The sequence below is a fragment of the Salvelinus namaycush genome, chromosome 38 (genome assembly GCF_016432855.1).
Source record: "Salvelinus namaycush isolate Seneca chromosome 38, SaNama_1.0, whole genome shotgun sequence".
Classification (NCBI taxonomy): Eukaryota; Metazoa; Chordata; class Actinopteri; order Salmoniformes; family Salmonidae; genus Salvelinus; species Salvelinus namaycush.
Window position 1 is genome coordinate 17882852 of NC_052344.1, and position 23433 is coordinate 17906284.

Genomic DNA, 23433 nt, shown 5'->3' on the forward strand with positions numbered 1-23433 from the left:
GCAAGTAGGCTCTCGCAGTAGGTTTACCATCGTGTTCAATACCAGTTTGTGCTCCATACTGATTAAGTTTTGATTATGCTCTGCATTACTTTTTTAGAGGAACTATTTTCCCTGCAGGGAAACTATCCAGCCCATTCCTGCCAGACCCCTAAAGGGTATTGTACACTGGAAAGATAAACAGCCATCTGATTTCCTCAATCCTACTATACATCTCTAGAGCTACTAAACCTCATCTTCAGTTCAGCCCATAAAAACAGTGTTAAAATACAATCCACAGACCACAGGTACACTTTGATTGGAGTAATATCAAAATACCCCAGTTGACCAATGAAGCTTAGCACAAGTCCCAGCATGCACTGCAAATCCACAAGCACTACGGGAAGAGAGGAGAGTCATGCAAAAGAGTAGAGATTCATTGGCATCTGTTCAAAGACACGATGACGTCCACTGCACATGGAGACAGACAGACAGGGATTTGCTACACTCGGCATAAAAAAACATGGCCACTGTGCCAAATCCCCAACCAATGCCATAGGCTGATAAAGCACTTCACAGCACTACTGAGATATAAAGTATGAACCAGAGCTCTAATGCCAGTTTACCCTCCTTTCCGGGACGAGCTGGCTGGCCTAACACCACCACCCCCGCTACCAGCTCTGGCAGTCCACCGTGTTAAACCAAGTCTGGCTAAGGGACGCACTGCCACCTCTAAGGCTTTGAGTGAGAACAGAGCCGTGGCCACACTGAGTGAGGTAATGAGAGTGAGAATCATCAGCGTGAATTACAGACTACAGGTTCAAATCAACTCAAGTCATCAACTCCAGGCCCTGAGAGGGCAAGACCACCCACTCTGAGACGATTAGCTGATAATCATAATATCAAAAAGGGCTATTTTACCATTTAGCAACTTCGACCACCACTGCTTAGCTTAAATTAACCTGGAATTAAAATGTGTGCTTTGATGTTGAGCAAAAAATGTGGCTGTTGTTTCAGGGCCGATAAGCAATTTGAAATTGAAACCAAAGTCTAAGAAACTCAAATCCTCTGTGAAGCGTAGAAGAGAGAGCATAATTAAATTCCATCACCTCTCTGATATCAGAAGTTATTTGATCCATTTAAACTATTTGCCCTTTGTAGAAGATCCCCATAAGCACAGCACATGGCTTCAATAACACTTCTCTTCCACACACCCACACTCATTCTCTCTCGCATGTCCCCCAGAGCAGTCTCTCCCAGTCCTAACCTTCCAATACACAATCCAGTCAGAACATGTTAAGCCAACGCCCTTTCACACCTGCAGCTTCACAAGGCAATGCACTAAACTACTCAACACAAAGGAGACTAGCATTACCTAACACGTATAAGGCCAACATGGCAGGGCTATGATACTATATAGCAATGTAAAGAACCTAAGAAGGAGCCCAGGAGGGTGACTGGGCACAATGTTTGAGACATTGTGCTTTGATCAGTGTGTGAGTGGCTCAGAGCAAGTCAAGGAAATCCCTAGACACTCTGTTTTGACTGGCATACCCTGACTTGTGACATCTACTTATCATACAGACAGAACACACTGACAGAGGGGGCGAAAGGGGCTGTAAAAACAATGAGAGGGTGAACTGAGGAGATGAAGACAGAGGGGGAAAGAGAGAGAACTGAGGAGACGATGACAGAGAGAGAGAGGGAAAGAGCGAGTGAGAGAGAAAGAGAGGGGGGAGTTTGAGAGGGGGATAGAGAGAGGGAGAGACAGAGCGAGCGAGAAAGAAAGAGAGAGGGGGGTGGAGTTTGAAAGAGAGACTAAGTGGGAGAGAGAACGTGGGGAGAAACTGGTTCAATGGCTGATTTTTACGACAGTGTCACATAAGACTATTTCAAGTTTGGCAAGGCTTTTATCCAGGATGGGTTGATGGCTTCCAGGGCATTGTTCTTCTGGAGACACTTCAGAGAGATCTGGATTTCTGTTGAAGTGAGAGGGTGTCACGCCAAGGCAGTGGAAATCGCCAGCTCGTGTGAACTACACCTGTTGTTGCAGAGTTCCTGAGTTTATGACTCCAGTGAAGATACATAAAATGCTAATCTGTTCATTACTAACACATTACAATAAATGAAAGATGGTAAACAAGGGTTTCTTCACTGTAAGTTAAAAGACCTTCAATGATTGGGTTAACATTGCTGGTTTTGGTCAGTGTGGCGATACCCACTACAGGTCGGAAGAGAAGAGTATTTTTCATAAGGCAAATGCTACAGATACACAAGAATGTTAAAAGGTTATTTTTATTTGAAAAAGGAGAACACACAACCTTCCTCATGTTTCTCCAGGGCTCCAAGGAGAATGTATTGCAATAGTTTGAATGTACATTTTTAAGCCCCCCAACGGAATTCTGCAGGCCCCGTTGTCTCCATACCCCTTTTCTTCTGTTTCAGAAATGTGCCTGTGTTGCTCAGCTTCGATGGAAGACACAGAACAAAAACATAGATCTAACTTAGCCATATTTAGCATCTAGCGAACATTATCTAAAATGGAGTACAACAAATAACTCCATAAACCGGAAATACTTGTCGAATGACTAGGTTGTTTTCCTCCCAAAGTAAACTAACAACCAGACAGACAATGTCGAGCAGAGCTGATATCAGAGTGTGGAGAACAAAAACAGGCTGGTTTTCAGCAAGCGTTTATCAGATTCTCATTCTGTCATGTTTTTTTTTTAAAGGTAAGAGTCTGGACCAGTCTTACCATGAAACACTCTCTCTAAAATAGTCAATACATATCCTCACACACAGTAACTGAATAGTTTGAAAACTTGCCATCTTAAAAAAATACTCTGGGTTGTGCGTCATAGTTTCCTGTCAAATGTGACAATGATGACATACATGAGTAATGCTACTTATTTGGCTTCAATAAGGAAGGAGGAAGTGAATGAATGACGCGTATTTGCATAAAGCCTTTAGGTCTACACGTATCAAATGTCAGTTACATCTATCTGCATGAAGAGCAAATATGAATAAAGAAAGGGCCTTAAGGACTTTGAAGGAAGAGTTATTCACCAGTGAGGCAGGCACAGAGACTGGGTTCTGAACCAAGTTGTGTTTGTAGAATTCTTCATGTCAAATTTTATTGGTCACAAACACAAATTTTGCAGATACTATTGCGAGTGTAGCGAAATGCTTGTGCAAAGTTGCTTAGGAGCCAGAAACAGGGAGGCCATGTCTATCGGCACCATCTTGATTATCATTGTCATTGACTTTAAAATAGAAAACATTTCTAATACAATAACAACATTCCAAGGGAGAGTACAGAAAACACAAGAAACTTAGTATTCAAACGAAAATGCCTGAATTCTGAGGCCAAACAGCTGTTTTGCTCAAGAACAGATGGGGAGAAAACAAACATTTAAACTCTCAGCTTCAAATATATTTGGCATAGAGAGGCAGTAAAACACCTCTTTGGCACTGTAATAAATGAGGCTGGTGTTGGGCATGTCTTGTCTGGTATAAAAGAGAGTTCTGCTGCACCTGTAACTCACTTGGTAGAGCATGGTGCTTGCAACACCAGGGTTGTGGGTTCAATTCCCACAGGGGACCATACAGATAAAAGTGTCTACTAAATGACTAAAATGGAAACATGGAAACAGCTCTACTCTCTCTTCTGAGCCCGAAACCATCCCACTACCATATGGAATGTTCGGCTCCCTTTGATGAAATATTGTTGGGAAGCACATAGCTCAGTTTACAGTCACATAAAACAGTTTAAGTGAAGCTTCATGAGTGAAACAGTTGTTTATTTGAGGCAAGAGAAAGCTGAACTTTCACTTTGGCACACATAAGCCAGCTTCAAGCTATTCAATTGCCATATCAAGCAAGAATGCCGCAATGCTATGAAGTTGGCGCTCCTTCCTTTGTCTGTGTGCATTTGAAAGACAAGCCTGGAAATGTTAGTCAAACACCGCAAGACAGGTGTGGTGCTGCAATAGCTGCTGTAAAAAGTGGAGAGAAACTCCCATCCTGGTGAGACACCATTCATTGTGAATGAGACCCATTGTTTCAGTGGTACAGAGCGGGGGATACCATTCAGCCCAGTGTTTCCGCAGCAGTTAATTCACTGTGGAGCTGCGCTATGGCAAAATGATTGCCGCCACGACAACAAAATATGGGGCAGGAAAATATTTCTGCCGAGGCGCACTTTGAAGATGCAAGAACAGTCCACATTTACTTTTGCTCTGCAACAAAATGAGTAATGAATAGAAAAATCAGACAAATCTAAGGTAGAATAGTTGGTCCATTAACCTAGTCAGCTTGTTGTTGTTACTTTATTTCTCAACTCCTAAATATTTTGCGAATGGCACCATTTTAAACCCAGACTTTTTAGCAGCTGCATGGTGAAGAACCTTACCACTCTGCAATCCACCATGAGTATATAGGGGAGAGTGGGGCTGAATAGAACATGGGTCAATTGTGATGGAGGAGGGGGGGGGGGGTCTGAGAGAAGTACAGGCAGGGGCGTATTACCCCAGGTGGTGTTTTTACCCCAAGTTACCCTAACAGGTAGTCCTACAGTATAGTCACTGTATTTATGTAAGTTTTTTGGGATATAAAATTGTTCAAATATGATGATAACTTGTTAAAAGATAGGGTAAATGCAGATTGGCAACTCCATGCTTCAGCCTATTTATTTCTAGCCACTATGCTGCATCACTTGGTCTACAGGTGATAATGCTTACTGCTAATAGCATACCTGATAATATGGACCATGAATAGGCTATAAGCATGGTCCAATATGTTAAAATCATTTTACCAAATCACTTTACCAATATGTTATTGGGCTTATTTCTGGAGGTGGAAATTATATTTTTGACGGTGTTAGCATATTTATTTTAATTCATTTTGGAATAGTATGTCCTTTTAGAAAGTCACAAGAACTGAGATTCTTAGTCCTTCTACATAAAAGTTATCCGGGGGACGCAAGACCACAAAAACAGGGTTGCCCATCTGCATTTACCCTATAATAGCAGAACAAGACAACAAAACAAAAAATCCCGACAACAGTGAAACTTCCTCTGCATCAGCATTGTTTGGGCCAGAGAGGGAAAACATAGCCAGATGGCCCAGGTCTGGTCTGAGGACTTTTGTTTTGAAGTGCTGACAAAGGAAAGCAGTCTGGCAGACTGGGCTAGGCAGGGCTCGGCAGGGCAGCAGAGTTGCGTGATTAGTGCATTCCTGCACTGCCGCTCCATTGGCAAAACAGTTAACACAGAGACAGCGGGCGGGCTTAGAGCAACAATGACAGGCCTGACTCACACACTCTCTGTCAGAACGATTCCCTGGTGGTAATTTGCTCATAAACCCACCAGTCCATTCCATCACTCCGAGACATGAGACAGTAGATAAAAAAAATGGCCACTGTTACCTGAGAACCATTACTGAAATCCTCCTACCGCTCCCCTCAACCTGGCGGCGCAGGAAGAGGGAACACAAAGAGAGTAGAAATGACAAAGATTGAGGTCACCCCAGAGATAGTGACCAGAGGCATCACATCATGCCAGGAACATACACACACACCAACAGTTTCCATATTTAGTGGGCCGTGTGGGTGGTTGACAGTTGACACACCAGGTGTGGTTCCGGGACAGGTGGCAGCGAGATGAGAGGCGTCTAGAGGTCTTCACATTCCATTGGTTACCATCAGCACAGGACAGCCGCATGGCAACTTCCTCCCTCGTTTATCTAAACAACACCCAGAGGGTAAAGCACCATCTCTGTTGTGTTGGGTATTAGTCTGTCTACCATCGCATTCATATTATACATCTCCTCCCTCTGCTTAAGTCTCGTCTTTCAGAGAGGATCACCCCAGAAATGTGCAATGGACCCGGTGTGGCTTTCAAGGGAGCCGGAGGGTCCAACGTGGAAAGATAGAGACAAACAGTCAGTGTAAATGGCCAAGAGCGCAGCCCAGCATGACGTGTGTCATTCATGAGAAAGAAATGGCTCCCTGCTCCCCCCCACGAGGATCTGGGAATGTTACTGTCTGGGCAAATTAACCTCCTCTCTCCCTTGCTCCCTGGATCTGAAGACAGACCAAGATGGCCACCGCCATTACCGTGTCTATGACCTCAAACCCCATCACTTATCATCTGGCACAGAGGGAGGGGTGGCAGAGGAGAGTTCAGCATGTGGTGGGGGGGGGGGGGGGGGGGGGGGGGCAGAGAGGAAGTGAGAGAGAGCGAAAGAGAGAGTTCGGGGTGCAGATGATGGATTTCCCTGGAAGTAGACCAACAGGTCAAGCATGCATTGGGTAACAGTCTCTAAGGATTAATCAGGGGAAATGTGTGGAGAAGGAGAGAGGCAGAGGAAGTGAGATAGAGTGAGGATTTCAGAGCCTTGCAAACATGCAAGCAGCCACGTTCAACCAATGAGGAGTTCACAAAACAATCATAAAATCATAAGGCAGAAAGTGTATGCATGCCTGCATAAACCAGACAATGAGGAAAAACCTCAAGTTGAGCTAAATCTCAAACACCATTTGGAGGCATACATCTAAGGCATGCACGATTTTGACTACATCTAAAAAAAAATAAAAAAAAATGGCAAAACACGAAAGGCCTCCAGAGCGAGATTACAGGGAGATATCAAGTCACGGCACCACATCATTTATCACAGCTTGCTGATAGCACTTCCTTGAATATTTTAGAACCAAAGCGATCCGTTTGCTTGCTTCAAAGCGCCACTCGGGGGTGAGAGGGAGGGGAAAAAACGGAGAGGGAGGAGGCAGTGTTTCACATGTTATCAGGGAAGCCAACTGGAAACATGTTCATCTGATTAAATGGGACTCTGGCAACCGTGTGTCTCCACAATATAGATTTAATTACCTGATAAGGACAGCAGAAGCCAACAGGTTTAAAGCGGGTGCCTTTGTGTTAGTGATGGTCATGCAAGCGCCGATTTAGGCAACTACCCCTGCTTTTCCTATTGTATCCTTTTATATCTACGCCGATGATGGTGACGGTGTGAATTCACCCTGATATAAAACAATGTTAATGATCGGCGTAGCAGTACAACGTATTTGGATGATTGATCTAACGGGCCTTATTGTAATGGCTATACCATTTCTGATATCAACACAGTGATAGGGTTATATAAAACACTGTTCACAAAATCATTACTTAACAAGCCTCCGTGACCAATTGATCTTCAACCAATAATCATTTTAACCTTAAGCACTGATGTTTCTACTGGAACTCTCTCAGTTTTTGTTTAAGTAGGCTGGTGGCAGACACTGTGCAAAGGGTGAGTTCTATCCTTACACGTCATTGCAGAACCTCGCCCTCCATCTCTCCCTCTCTCTACATGCTGGATCTCACTGCAATAATTCATCCAATGGAGAGAGGAAGTAAAGTGAAAGATAAAGGTTCAGAACACTGAGGTCCGTACTTTCTCAGTAATTATTCCAGAGATATTAACCCTCCTCAGGGAGAAATAGAGAGTGACAGGAAACCAACTGCCTCCAAACTACAGGCATGTGACAACAAAGAAGCATCATCACCTCCAGGCATTTAAAAAGGTTCCCTATAACTCAACAGTTATTCCTCTGCTGCAAAACTACCGCCTCAACTTCTCCAAAATAGATTAAGAGTGAGCGACTTAGTGAGTAAAATCACCCCAATCCATAAAAGTGGAGACAAATTTGACCCCAATAACTACTGTAGGATATTCATCAACAACAACCTTGGGAAAATCCTCTGCATTATCATTAACAGTAGTCTCGTACATTTCCTCAATGAAAACAATGTAGTGAGCAAATGTCAATTTGGCTCTTTACATACGACAAACCACGTATTCACCCTGCACACCCTAATTGACAAACATACAAACCAAAACAAAGGCAAAGTCTTCTCATGCTTTGTTGATTTAAAAAAAAGCCTTTGACTCAATTTGGCATGAGGGTCTGCTATACAAATTGATGGAAAGTGGTGTTGGGGAAAAAACATACGACATTATAAAATCCATGTACACAAACAACAAATGTGCGGTTAAAATGGGCAAAAAAAAAAACATTTCTTTCTCCAGGTCCGTTGGGTGAGACAGGGATGCGCAGCTTTAAGCCAGGACCACAAATACAAATTCCATCTAGACACCGTAGCCCTAGAGCACACAAAAAACTTCCACAAAGCTGTGAATGAGCTGAGAGACAAGGCAAGAAGGGCCTTCTATCCCACCGAAAGGAACATAACATTTGACATACCAATTAGGATATGGCTAAAAAATACTTGAATCAGTTATCGAACCCATTGACCTTTATGGTTGTGAGGTCTGGGGGTCTGCTCACCAACCAAGAATTCACAAAATGAGAAACACCAAACAGACCCTGCATACAGAATTATGCAAAAAATATCCTCTATGTACAATGTAAAACACCAAATAATGCATGCAGAGCAGAATTAGGCCGATACCCACTTAATTATCAAAATCCAGAGAAGAGCCGTTAAAATTCTACAACCACCTAAAAGGAAGCGATTCCCAAACTTTCCATAACAAAGCCATCACCTACAGAGAGAAGGACCTGGAGAAGAGTCCCCTAAGCAAGCTGTTCCTGGGGCTCTATTCACAAACAGAGAGCCCCAGAACAGCGACACAATTAGACCCAACCAAATCATGAGAAAAAAAAGAATTACTTGACACATCGGAAAGAATTAACAAAAAAACTGAGCAAACTAGAATGTTATTTGAATTGAATTGAGAGAGAGCAAGAGAGATAGCAAGAGAGAGAAGCAAAGAAGAAAGGAGAGCGAGGGACTGTTGGGAACATGAGGAAAAACCTGACAGTCTGCATGTGACTGCTGCAAGGCTTTGTGCCTGCCATCTCCTCCACAATCTGTCTGAAGTGTCTAATGTGACATATACTTTACGTTCCTCCCCCTGACTTTTAGCAGCGAAGAGAAAATTCAGAAAACCCTCATTCACCTCCTGTCAACACTGCCTGTTCCAGGAAACTTAAACTTGCCCAAGAATAATACTAATAATTAGGTATTATGTTAGAGAACACCTACTGTGGATTGATGGTGGTGACAACCCCATTTTGAGGATTTGGGGAAAAGTGCTAAGTTACTCTGATAGAAGACACCTCAAAGTCAATATGTTTTAATGATTAAGAAACTACCCCTATGTGGTTTTACCATTGTGCTCAGGACAAAATGTGGTTTTGGGAGTAACATTCAGGGAAAATAAAGCGCACCTTGCATGGCATGCCTAACGAGTAACACAATCTCCCAATATTCTGTGTCGGAAACGGTTAAGGCATCTTTTGCATTCCTATGAGAAAGGGGGCTTTGTGTACAGTGGCCATTGTGTTAGGGCATTGGCAGACTAGAGTAGACCATGAGTCATAGAGAGCACTGTCTGGGTTCCAAGGAGGAGACATTGGGATCACTGGGAATTGTGGGAAAGGTTAAGTCCATGTTTGATCAGGAAAAAAAACAGCATTTCCCTATTTCCCTTTTCACCTGAGAACTATAGATGTGCAGATATGACTCAGAACATGAGACATGGCATCAGTACAAGAGCTGAACTGTAAAGAGAGTGATTTTAAATGGCTGTTGTTCACAGAGCAAATAGCCCCCCATGCTAACACAGCAGCCTTGGTAGGAAAAGCTAACGGCGAAGCTCAGGAAACAGGAATTTCAATTTCACATGCTGTGCTAATCACATCAAAAAGCTGCTGCTGCAGTCAAACTCAATTTCTGGAAATGTCCTCGTAAAATTTTGGAATCAGCTCTTTCGGGAGCGCCCCTTGTGAAGATCATCGTTCTCCTGGTGGTATCTGAATTATACTTACTGGGAATACTGGGAGAACGTTCACAGAATGAAGGCGAAGTGAGTTATTCTGTGAGAGAATATCCTCCTGACCACTATAACCCACTGTCAAGTTGTTAACACATTTTAAGAGAGAATCCGAAACAGGAAGCCATGATTTACTACTACGTTATACTGCTTTGGCACAATGCCCTGACGTTACATTAAACGACAAGTATATAACTAAGTTAGGTAGATAAATAACTAAAAGACAAGTGTTCAATATAAATATCATTATTATAACCAACGGGGGAGTGTTGTCATGAAACATCTGTCTGATATTAATACGTTAAATTGGCTAATGCCTTAGAGCATTTCACTGCATGAATTTGGTTGACTTTCTTCCCGTACATTCCTTTGAAAGTTAAATTCCATATACTCAGAAGCATGCTGTTTGCATTTGTATCATTCACGTCAAAAGGAGAGTTGACTGGAGGCACTCTGTCCTCTCTGTCCCTTTCTGTCCCTTTCTCCCTCTCTAGATAATGCTGGTCCGTGGACTATTTGCACTTGATTGTGTGACCTTTGAGGCTGGGAAAGATAAATCCAGCACTGTGGACAGACGGAGCAGGCAACACCAGCCCCTTCATCTTGCTGGAGAAGGATCCAGCCATCTAGCTTTCACCGCTGACCCACATGGGAAAAGAGGGGGGAGAGGGACAGAGTGAGAGACGGAGCGAGAGAGCGAAAGAAAGAACAAGAGAGAACCACACCTCATGTTTACTCATGAGCCCGGACCACACAAAAGGAGGAGCAGTGCATCTCCGACTCTCTGGACAGTCGACACAAACAAACACGGTTTGGGCAGACTAGACTAGATGACTGCCATGCAAATGAGCAGTTTCACAAGAAAAGCCAGAGAGGAGTGACCTCTAGTCCCCAGTCCAGAGAAAGAAAGGAAAGAATGCAAAAATGTGGAACCGGCCTAACATAAATAAATCATGTGTATCCACAGGCTAAATACCATGCGAGGACTCAAGCAGCTAGCCGAGCATAAAAGAGGAAGAATAAGAAATGGAAAAAGGGAGCAGAAAAGGGGACGGGCGGAATCCCAGACCAGGCATCCACAATCAGTGAGGGCGTTTTGGGGATGAGAATCCCATCGGTCACACCAGAGTGGAGCGTTTCATTGGCCGTGCATCTTTTAAGAGGCTGCTGGGCTCCACAGACAAAAGGTTCATACCCACAGAGGAGTGGAGGCAACATCGCGCAGGGCAAGCCTGCTGAAAATTACCATTTGGTTTATTCTCTCTGAAAGTGCAGTCATCACCCAGGAGATTAAAGGGAGGCATTTGCCATCTCTCAGAGACTCTTGCTCTTCAACTTAAACTTTTGTGCAGGGTTTTAGATGACAGGTGATGAGGGGGTGATACAAACTGGCAAAACCAATTAAGCCTGCATTAATTATGCAACAGTGTACTTTTGAAAGAGAAGAGGGGGAAAAAAAATCCAAACAGACTTATCAGTATGCAGAAGGAGATTGTCTAACAAGGGACAAGTGCTGGCGGGGACAGAGCAGTAACAGACTTCATTGCACTGATCTGACCACTGGACAGTTCTACAATGTAAGTGAGCAGATGATCTACATTGGAGGTGTGAACAGACTCCTAGAGACAAACAGGGAGGAAATTACATGTATATGCTGTGTCTGTTTGGAATTACATTGCCGTTCTGAGTGTTGCTGTTTAATATAACCCTTTGTCACTGTGGAATTGCTTGCTACTGGGCAATTCAACAGTAACAGAATGACGCTTTGACTCAGTTTTTTTTACTTTAAAATGTATGCCAAAAACCATTGATTTCAAAATTTAACAAACTATAAAACTATACACAAGGACTACTTGTAACAATTTCCTCAAATTGTACAAAAACGAATTTAGTGGAAGAACTGTGCAGATGGAGATTTTACATGAATTCCATTGCAAAAATGTGCCTCGGGTTTTTAAGCAAACACATTTTCCAAAAACTGAAATATCTGCCCTGAATTAATATTCAAAGATGTCCTCAGAAACAATGCGGTGTCAGCTATGACATAGCACCTTGAGTTTCAAAACAATTGTTTAGGTTATTGACCTACAGTAAGTGAAGTAGATTTACACCCGGTAAAGGAATTCCGGTAACGGAATTACATAATGGGTCCCTGATCTGTACTAGGCTTGGGTGGTATACCGTATACTGGGGTATTTGGAAAAAGACACAGGATGTTCTCTCTATACCGTCAATACAATTTATTTGGCGTTTTTCAATAAATGTGAATATTTGTAGCTACTTTAAGTTAATACTTGCAGTCAACTGCAATACGTTAGGAGATAAAGCAGATTGCTTTCTTCATTTCACCCGTCACATTATGAAGCTTCGCGTCGTTCGCCAGAACAGTTGAGCCAGTCACATGTATGTTTGTAAATAGCACAACGGGAGAAGGCGATGATCTGGTGAGTCCATAGCGTTTTAGATCTATCGGCAAGTCTCTGTTGTGCGGTGCACATGAGGTGAAGAAGTTACACTTGTATGCAATTCACTACAAAATGTGACTGTCTGCCAGAATTCACAGAGGTCCGAATGAGTTTTTTCCCCCTGTGCTTCCCACTAGTGTTTAATTCCTGCTCTGTTCTTCTCCGTGTACACATGCTGCTCCTCCTTCAGAAAAACATGCATCACAACATTGTACATGTGCGTAATTTCTCTCGCTTGTAAATGTCTACACTCACCAAAAATGACATTCGGTAGCTACGCTTGTATAACTTTATGAGCTGGATTTGCCAGTCTTTGCAATTCATTTTGTAATGCTAACAAGTGAAAACTAACAATTTGCTCACGGAATTACAAGTTTTAATCACTTAATGATAAAAGTCAAATCACTATAACTAATTGGTAGGTCTACCATTACTTGTTACTTCTATGAACTTTCATTATCCTCCCTTTCTCACGAGGGAGAGAAATGTGAAAATATCTTAAAGATGTTTTTGGTAATGGAATTACAAGGCAATACTTCTTAATTTATAGAAGCTTAACAATTTTTTTAAAATGTCTAAATATAAAGTGTTGATATTATTTGGCAGGAGTCTTCACGTCAACATTGCGTTTTGATTTATTTCTGATACCGTTTAAGACTTTTTCTGGTTTCTAACACCACTTTTCCATCTGTTTACCCAATCAAAGCCTTTACTTATGTCAAATTTTTAAGATGGAAAATGGTTGTGCCTTCATTCACTTGGCACCCAATTTGATATGCTACGATGAACATGTTGGAGCTCATGGGTCCTTTGATGGAATTCCCCTACAGTGAAAATACATTTCAAATATGTTTGGGGAGGCCAAAGAAGTGCTACTTTGTTTAGTTTAAACTGCGATGGTGGGCAGGTCACTGTGGTCTTGGACAACGGCTTCTCTCCGAGCTTTCACCTCGAGGAAAGATACCATACATGCCAACACCTCTTCATAATGGCTATGATTATCAGTGATAAATGGAGGTTCACCACTCATGCACTTGACAGCTTGTAAAATGCCAAGACACATGCAATGGGGTGTAATAAACCAGCCTTGAGTAAACAGAATGACCCTAGATACTGTAGCTACGTGGTTGCTCTGTTTTGATAGGACGTGTGATGAGGAAAGTGTGCCTATTGACAGGGCGTGTCCATATTGTCAAGATTCCTCAGCTCCGGGTTGGGGACACTGACACAGGGTTTGTTGATGTATCTGCCCATGTGATTCTACAGCACCGTGTTTACTTTTCATGCCAGGCCACGTGTCACCTAAGGCCACAGGGTACAATACCAAGCAATCTCTTCTGATAGCAGAAGAATGGAACCTTTGGCTGGGTTAATCGTCGCCGTGGGCGTTACAGAACGCACAACCGTTCTCTAAGACGGGATGGCACTGAGGGGTGTAAGCAGTGAGGGGTGTAAGCAGGAGCAAAGGGTTTGGAACAATGGGGCGACTACTAATCCAGTTGTTCTGCTCCGTGTCTCTGTTGTCTTTGGGCCTTGTGCACCTCGTGCCTCCTAGCAGCCTCAGGGAGGAAACCAAGTCTTCCTCCAGACCCTAGCACATGGCTGGCATGATCCACATAACGGAGTCTTTAAGGCTTCCAGCACAAAAATAAAAACAACTGGGATTTGGACAGCATTCCAGTGCCCCAGAGGCCTGCTGGAAGCGAGGAAAGATGTGAGAGGTTGGGGTGTTGGTTGGAAGCCCATCTCGGCCACCTGGGAACACATACGTGGGTCAGATGCGATGGGCGGAAGGTAGGTATGCTGCCAGTAGCAGCCAATCGCTGGTCTGTTGTGTACATTGTGGGGTGCGTGCCAGCAATGCGTCATAGTTCAACACAGCTAAGTTGACCCTCCTACCCACAACAGGATCAGTAGAGGAAGGACACACACACTCACACCGATACACAGAATGAGGTTCCAGCTCTATAGCCAGGGGTAGGATGGCATGTAGTTACTTTAATCCTCTAAAACATTCATTCGTCTTTGTTTGGTTCAACAACTTAAAGATCAAGGCTTTATATCCACAGGCACTTTGAACCCACATTTTAATTTAATTTACAGTGTTTATCAGCTACATTCTCAAGCTGTTTTCCTGAACCACTTTTTCATTTGGTTCCTCTTTTGATGTGAGCCTGCCCGGGTGTATTTTCCATAAATCAAAAAGATGACCCACACAAACAACATACACGTCAACAGTCAGAATATTCGATTTCTTCAAAGCATTATGAATCCCTCCCATTTCTCCAGCTTCCAACAAATCAACTTAAGCCTCCTCGGGTATGCATGTAAAGTGAATGTGTTTTTAAAGACGGAGAGCTAGGCTTAAGACCCCCCCCACCCCACCCAACAGTCCTCCCAGCAGCACACACTGGAATGACAAACACTCCTGACAGCCTCCACCTGTAGATCACCAACTGTATTCCTACACTCAGCTAGGTGCTGCTATGACACCCAGAAGACACTCTCTACCCCTTATCCACACGGTGAAGCAGAATGAAAAGAGCAAAGACTTTTATGACGTATGATTTGCATGTTTATTATTCATCACCTTGGTTAGCTAGATTGTTATGCTGCCGTGTCTGATACCGTAGCCTACTTCTGCTGACGCTTATCAGGGGACAAAGTCTGACAGGGAAACATGGTGCCATAATGGGAGGAGAGAGAACCCATTGGCCTGTAGTGGTGCTGGATCTCTCTAGCTGTGTGTGCAGTACCAACATAACACTCTGGAACTTTTAGAGCCACTGTATGTTGACATATCATCTATAAGAGCTCATCCATAAAAATGAAGAAAGGTTTTACCAAGAATAACACTCCAAAACAACTCTTTCCGTGCCCATAGAAAGAGGAGAGAAAGAAACAGAAGTAGCAGCTGCATGCTATTCTGTTCTACTGTAATGAATCCAAACATACAGTTCTCCTGAATGCCTAATCATGCAGTGGCCTGATTACAGCTGACTCACAAATCCCCCACTGCTGCCAAGCACACAGGAATGTCCAACAAACAAGTTACAGTTATGCAGGAACACACACAGCACAGCTACTGTCAATCAGCAAGCTGATCAGCAGACAAACCCCAATCCACTGAATCTCTATGGGATCTCCGCATGCAGCAGCTGAATGTGGCAGCCCAAGCTTCCACAAGAACACAGTGGGGGGGGGGGCTAAGCGGCAGTTTCCAAAGGGGAGGCATGAAAACCACTACGCCATGCATCCGTGTGAAACCATAAGCTATTAGTAGATATCAGGGGCAGGACATTTCAGTTACAATAACACGCAACAGTTCATGTTAATACTGTTAGCGTGATGGCTGGTATTGGAGGGAACAGATAGGGATAAAGGAAAACTTAAGCCTAAACATATGACAGATGAAAAGAAATCCCTGTCTCCACATCTGCTAGTGGATTATGAAGGTGTTAACCTCAATGAGGGGAGACAACGACTTAGAAATCCCCATTTAGTTCAAAGGAGAAGGCTTCCATGTTCCGTGACACAATTCCAAAGCATTGGCATTTTACTCTAGGTCTTATTGTAAATCCTGAAGTGCCTCGCGGGGAATTGGACACAAACAATTTGGTACTAACAAATTGTTTAAAGTATGGGTCAACCACACACCAAGAGGGAAGACCAGTCACGCTATGATTTACTATTCGAACAGTTGACCCATCCTTCAGTCACATTTCACAACACAGTAGGACATTAACCTCAACAACACCTTATTAAGTAACCAACAAGTCTCCCATATCGCTGAAACGTCCTGGTTTTGATTGTGAGTTAATGATTGGCCCCTCAGACAGCCACTGCGTCATCCAAGCAGTGACAGAGGAGCATGTCATTTCTCACGCAAACAAAATGTGCAAACAGGAGTCTCTGTAAAAGGTAGATTCATAGGGTCTGGCGTATTACTGTCCATTGGGACCATGACTGTGTGGTTCTGTTGTGCTAAAGGCTGGGCTGGGCTGGGGGGGGGGGGGGGGGGGGGGGGGGGGGTTGTTACTCATTCAGCAGACACGTGCTCAAGACATCAATGCCCATTGACCCTGGGCAATCAGGTTTGCATTCTTGGAGATAGGCAACGCAGAGGAGCATTCTTTTTTGGACAATAATTATCTACCACATGGAGCTCCTATAGCCTCATAACTAAAGAGCACTGACCCAATTCCAGCAGAGAAATCTATGGCCTGGGTTAGAACAGAACACTCTACAAACCTACACATTCGGAACAGGACTCCAAATTAGGCAGGCTATTTTCTTGTCAGGCCTGCTGAAGTGCATACATTGTAAAAATACTCCTGTGATCATGTGTTGTTACAAAATGTTTAAAACTGGATTCCTTGCCAGAAAGTGAGCTCATTAACCTGTGACAAGCAAAGAGGATGTGGGGAGTAAGCAGAGACCAGGTCAGTCAGAGGGCCATTAGAGGAGCAGCCAGGACTACTGTATTCTGAGTGAAGGCTCCAGTTTTCACATACCCTTGGTCTGATTAAGTGATATGATTAAAACTGACAGGGTAATGGAAGGCTATTCACTGGGCCTCACCTAGTCAGAGGGCACATTAATGAGAGCTGTCGTTTACGCAACGTTCCAAAAACATGCACACAATTCTGTGCCACAGCCCACAGCAGGGTGTTTTATGAGGTGCTGCGAGACCATTAGGTGCCCCCTGTACTAGGGGCCTACCTGGTAACCATGTCATGGAACAAGGCGAACAGTAGTTCCACATTCTTCCTCCTCTACAACTTCCTGTGGAATTTCCCTAACTTTCACCACACAGCTCTATTGGGACTTCTTTCTATTAGTCCCACCCCCCTTAACTTATTTTGCGAAAGATATCCTCGTAAACAATCAACAACTCCTGCTAATTAGTCAACTTGTCAAATGTTCTTGTAAACTCACATAGCTGGCAAAGGAGCCTGGGTATAAAAGAAACACTCTTTGGATTAGAGAGTTGAATATAACTTCAAATTCCTTTTGTTCCACCAACAACCCAAAACCCTGCCAAAATAATTCCTTGCTTATCCAAGCCCATGATCCAATCCCTATGGTATTTCCAGTGATAATGTGACCTTGTTTGGGAAAGGTTTTAGGAGCGAGTAAAACAGGCTCCACCCAATGGCACACTTACATTCCTTTAGAACAGACGTATAGAAAGCTTTACATTTGACCTAATTACCTTACAATTAAATAACACCCTATTGCACTGATACTCAAAACTTTCCCTGGCCATTGCTTTCGGGCCTATTAGAAGACGTGAATGACAACTCCATTTAGAACTGCAGTCCGTGGGAGGCCTTTAGAACAGAATAATTTATGATCGTACTACAGCAGGAAGAGAGGTATCTTTAGAGGTGGAAACTGAACACAGATGGATGAGAGAAAGTACCACAGCCCCAGCATAAGGTACGGAGGTAGTGGAACAAAAACGTATACAACTCCCATAGGACAGGCAGAGAGTGTAGCAGCACTAGGATGTGTGATTTGATTTAACCAAAAGGTTCCTCAACAGCTTCTACCCCCAAGCCATAAGACTGCTGAACAATTAATAAAATCGCCACTGGACAATTCACATTGACACCCCCCCGCTCCCTATTTTTTGTACACTGCTGCTACTCGCTGTTTATTATCTATGCATAGTCACTTCACCCCCACCTACATGTACCAATTACCTCAACTAACCTGTACCCCCACACACATATTTTGATTTGTTTAACACTTTTTCAGTTTCTACATGACTCCATGTGTGTTAATTCATAGTTTTGATGTCTTCACATCACGTCTTCACTATTATTCTGCAATAATAGCCCTGGGTGTTCCAGACACAAAAGCAGCAGCCTTTATCAGAGAGATCCAGCCCAACACATGAAACAAAGTTCACGCTCCTGAGTGAAAGCAACTCAGTCTCCAAGCAGAGCCTTATAAACACACTGCTGGTCATAAAACATGGATGTCCCCAGACAATGAGGCTCATCAACTAGGCCTAAACCACGGTGAGGCCAACAGGAAACGGATCAGACAACACACACATCCTAAAGAGAGAGAGAGAAAAGGAGAGAGAGCAAGTGTCTCGGGCGAGGTGAGTACTCAGACAGCGTTATCTTCAAACGCACACATCACTTAAGCAGTATTCCATTGTTCAGTAAGCATTTGTTAAGCGGGTCAGAGGTCCCCAACAGCCAGTAGACACATACCATTCTCCGTCAAAGAGAGTGAGACGGACAGGGAGGCGGAAACAAGACACCTTCCTGGAATGCAGGAGGTGGTCCTGATTGACAATCCACAGAAGAGCCAGTGTTTGCTTCGGTTAACCGTGAAGCCATTATCAGCCATTCATAGGGAGAGTGGCGCGATTGGGTTCCCTATTGCTCTGAAACCCCCTCAACAGCTATTGTGCCACACAGAACAAGCAGGCTGATTATGCCCCAGCGTACCTATTCAATAAAATTCATAACACAAGAGGCCTTGTATGAAGAGGGTCCAAATCATACAGCGATCGCGATGTCAGGGTTTAGATTTACCATGGGAAAGATGCAATGCAATAAACACAGGCAATGTTGCTGCATGGGGTATGATCGCACATAGTTTGGCATGATCTGTGGGGATGAAACCTAGCTTTACGGCTTGGCTTTTGACCAGCCTCTCAAACTCCTTGACTGGCACTGCCGACCGCCTAATAACAGGCTGTCACCAGCCAACAGACACTGGTCAACCTCCAGGTGAAACTCCACAGTCGGCAGCATGCTCTGGGTCTGGGCAGCTGTCAGAAAAACCAGGCCCCTAATATGTAGACTACACTCTGTGGCTTCAAGGCACAGAGCCAGTGTCAATGTCATAAAACACGCCCATTATACAGTGCCTTCAGAAAGTATTCATACCCCTTGACCTCTTCCACATTTTGTTGTTTTAGCCTAAATGCAAAATGAATTACATTAATTTTTTGCTCACCCATCTGCACACAATAACCCATAATGTCAAAGTGAAAACATGTTTCAAATTTGTGCTAATTTATTGACAATGAAATATCTAATTGACTTAAGTATTCACACCCCTGAATCAACCTGTTAGAATCACCTTAATCTTCGATTACAGCTATGAGTATTTCTGGGTAAGCTTTGCACACCTGGATTGTACAATATTTGCACATAATTTGTTTTAATTCTTCAAGCTCTGTCAAGTCTCGCTATATATTTTCAAGTCGATGTAAGTCAAAACTGCAACTAGGCCTCTCAGGTACTTTCAATGTCATCTTGGTAAGCAACTTCAGTGTATATTTGGCCTTGTGTTTTAGGTTATTGTCCTGCTGAAAGGTGAATTTGTCTCCCAGTGTCTGTGGGAAAGCAGACAGAACCAGGTTTTCCTCTAGGATTTTGCCTGTGCTTAGCTCTATTCCGTTTATTTTTATCCAATAAATCTCTGGAGTCCTTGCCGATGACAAGCATACTCATAACATGATGCTTTCATATGTTCTGAGAAAGGAACTTAAACGTTAGCTTTTTTACATGGCACATATTGCACTTTCACTTGCACTTTCTTCTCCAACACTTTGTTTTTGCATTATTTAAACCAAATTGAACATGTTTCATTATTTATTTGAGAATAAATAGATTTTCTTGATGTATTATATTAAGTTAAAATAAGTGTTCATTCAGTATTGTTGTAATTGTCATTATTATAAATATATATATATATATATATATATATATATATATATATAAATAAATTTAAAAAACGGCCAATTAATGGGTATTGGCTTTTTTTGGTCCTCCAATAATCGGTATCGGCGTTGAAAAATCATAATCGGCCGACCTCTAGTATTGATACACTATCCAAACTGTAATTAATAACTTCACCATGCTCAAAGGATTATTCAATGGCTGCTTTTTTAATCTATCTACCAATAAGTGCCCTTCATTGCGAGGCATTGGATTGAATCGGTGTTTGAAATTGACAGCTGAATTTTGGGACCTTACAGGTAATTGTATGTGTGAGGTACAAAGTTGAGGTACCCCTTCGAAAATCATGTTAACCACTATTAATGCACACAGAGTGAGTCCATGCAACTTAATGTGACTTAAGCAAATGTTTTGCCTTATTTAGGCTTGCCATAACAAAGGGATTGAATACTTATTGACTCAAGACAAGTCAGCTTTTCATTTATGAATTTGTAAATATTTCTAAAAACATAAATCCACTCGAACATTATGGGGTATTGTTTGTAGGCCAGTGGCAAAATCTCCATTTAATCCATTTTAAATTCAGGCTGTAACACAACAAAATGTGGGTTAAAAGTCAAGGGATGTGAATACTTTCTGAAGGCACTGTATAAACATCATTTCCCTGATGGTGGAAGTTCTTAGAATAACAGGACAGACATATTATTGAGTGGCGAACTGGTGGTTGTCATGCTTTCAGCAACGTCACTGTGGCCAGGCTGTGACATGATTTAAGTGCAATAACAACGATACTGCTCCCTCTGCACATTTTCAGCATACTCATGGAGACTTTTTTCACGTCTGTGCTAGACAGAAGGTCTTCATAAACACTCCACCGGAACAGATATGTTTATGGGGCTTTTGAAGGTCAGAAGAATGAATGTTTTAGAACCCCATTTGATTACTTCTCATTAGTCATTAAAGCTACTCAGTTTCAAACTATTTTCCCATAAATATCCAACCCATTTGATACATTAAAATGTTCGTTTCACAATAATGACGCAACCTAAGAGACAGATAAATCCATCTTCTATGCCGTCTTTTCATAACTTTTTTGTTGTTGTTGCATAGGCCTACAGGTTGCCAGTACAAGTGTAAACAGTCTCATCCAACACCCTGCGTCATGCTTATTAATTAGGCGATGATTTGTAAACAAATGAAAGTTACAGACAGCTTGGACTCACCTCGGTGGATGGCATGCTGACAACACCTGTTGATCTGCGCTTCTCCCTCAGCTTTCTCTTCTCTATCTGTCCTTTCCCCTTCCTGGCGCTTGGACCACTGTTTTTCTTCTCTTTGCCTTTACTGGGTGAGGGGCTCTCCTTGTCACTGCCATGGTCATTGCATGCAGTGGGGCTGGACTCTTGTGGGGTGCAGGGCACCTTTTCCGGCTGCGGTGTCTTCTTCAGGTTACTCCCCGGCGTATCCGCTCCTCTGACGGCTGGTGTCGGGTGTGGGTCATCGTCAGGTCTCTTCAAGGCTGAGGAGGATGATGAGCGAGCCATGGGGTAGGATGTCCCGCGGTCCGGGTTGCCGTTGTTGTTAAGTTCGGTGCTCGAGGTAGCATTGCGCATCTCACTTTTGTTGCTGTGGCTCCCCAGGGACGCAGTGGCAGGGGCAATACCACCAGTGCACGCGCCGGTGGCCGCAGCGATGTCCCCGAGCATTTTTGCCCTCATTTTCTCACGTTTAGCCTTCCATTCCTCCAGAAAGTCTGTCTGTGCATTTGGTTTAAATCCACCCGTTGCCATGTTCCTTTTTTTTCGTTTTGTATGTGTGCGGTTTTCACCAGTGGCTTTACTACGTTTGTAAACTACGCTCCTTCAGCAGGGAATTTGTAATGTCCGTTTTTAAGTCAGGTTACCGTGCAATCGTCCTTCGCTTCTAATGGCACCACATTTCTCCAAACGATTCGGTCTAAAAGTAATGGAGAATCACGTTTAGTGTAAATTTGGTCTAAACTTCAATGAAACGACCTCACTTCAAAATTACTATCCGTGTGTAAAGTTCATCACATTGGACGTGTATCAAGTTGTTTTCACAAACTAGCCTTCCCGTAAACAAACGGGTTTGAACTATAAATAACTCATAGCAAAGTTTGTGCTACAGTAGATAGTCACGATAATTCTTAGAAGTTATTTTATCCCCAAAAATGTTAAAGTAACTTATTGGAAATAACATGACTCATTTAGTGAACAATTGTGACATGCGTTTCTAAGAAGACTCACCTGTTATTTTGCAGTGCTTTCGCTCTCTCAGGTGAACATTCCGTAGGAATGAATTGTAGCCTGCTTCACTGGCAAACTCGATTAGTCACATGCAACCTAGAGATCAGTGCGGCTCGGACTCAGCCCCCTCTCCTGGGCTTCTCCGAACCCATACGAAAACTCACGAATGCATACGAAATTAAACGGTTGTAGCCTGTTCTGTTATTAAAAAATGTTTGGGTTGTACTTGCTGTGTCTAAACACCTTTCTTTGATCCCTATTTTCCAACTAAATGTTTCTTTTTCACAGCATCTAGGCTACAGGATGGAAATAAACAAAAATAAAAATGTCTCAGCCTAATCATAGACTATATAGTGTATATTCTTCTTAACCTATAGGCTGTGTTAGTGGAGGCTGGTGGGAGGAGCTATAGGAGGATGGTTCCACTGTAATGGTTGGATGGAATTAATGGAACAGTCAAACATGTGGTTTCCATATGTTTGATACCTTTCCATTAATTCCATTCCAGCCATTACAAAGAGCCCATCCTCCTATAGCTCCTCCCACCAGCTTCCTCTGCTATGGACAGTTTGTTGTTGATGCTACCACGCAGATCCCACAGAAAACCTCCCTAGGGCGTGGGATGAGTCACCCAGCCCCAGAGCGCTTCAGAGGTGAACATTATTCATCTCTCAATAGCAAAACAGGCATACCAACCCACAACAACACTATATGGCTATGTGTGATGGTCATGATGTAAGTGCATAGTTGTTTCCACACTTCCCATAAGAGCTGCTTGAAAATAACCCAAATGGACACAGGTTGAGTGATGGTGCCAGGCTGATTCATAGTGATTGTAATACAGCCATATGGATGAATGGGAGAAGACTCACTCAGAGATATCCTAGCCGGGTTCAAACAAGACAGGGACCTTGACTGAACAGCCAGTATGGAGCCAATAGCATCTTTACCATTCATACCACACCGGATGAATTATGTGAAGGCAGTGGGTGCTTACAGTGTAGGTTCTCTTTGGGTTGATTAGGTTCTGTTCGGTTTGAGATATTTTATAATCATACCAAACAGAACCTAAGAACCCACTGTATTCACATAACATGCTGTGATTATGTGAATACGGTCAGTGCTTATTTCAGCTCTCTTGCAACATGCTTTGGAAGCTGC

General features: G+C 43.1%; 1 protein-coding gene across 2 annotated transcripts in view; it reads right to left on the minus strand.

Moving 5' to 3' along the window:
* LOC120031738 (PRKC apoptosis WT1 regulator protein-like) overlaps positions 1 to 22381 on the minus strand; it is a 73952-nt gene extending 51571 nt beyond the window's left edge. For both annotated transcript variants that reach the window (XM_038977527.1, XM_038977526.1), the window contains exons 1-2: positions 22273 to 22381; positions 21229 to 21961 (exon numbers count right to left, since the gene is read on the minus strand). In XM_038977527.1, coding sequence (XP_038833455.1) covers positions 21229 to 21795 — 567 coding nt within the window. In that variant the 5' untranslated portion in view covers positions 21796 to 21961; positions 22273 to 22381. The remainder of the gene's footprint in view (positions 1 to 21228; positions 21962 to 22272) is intronic.
* Between the last annotated feature and the right edge of the window lie 1052 nt (positions 22382 to 23433).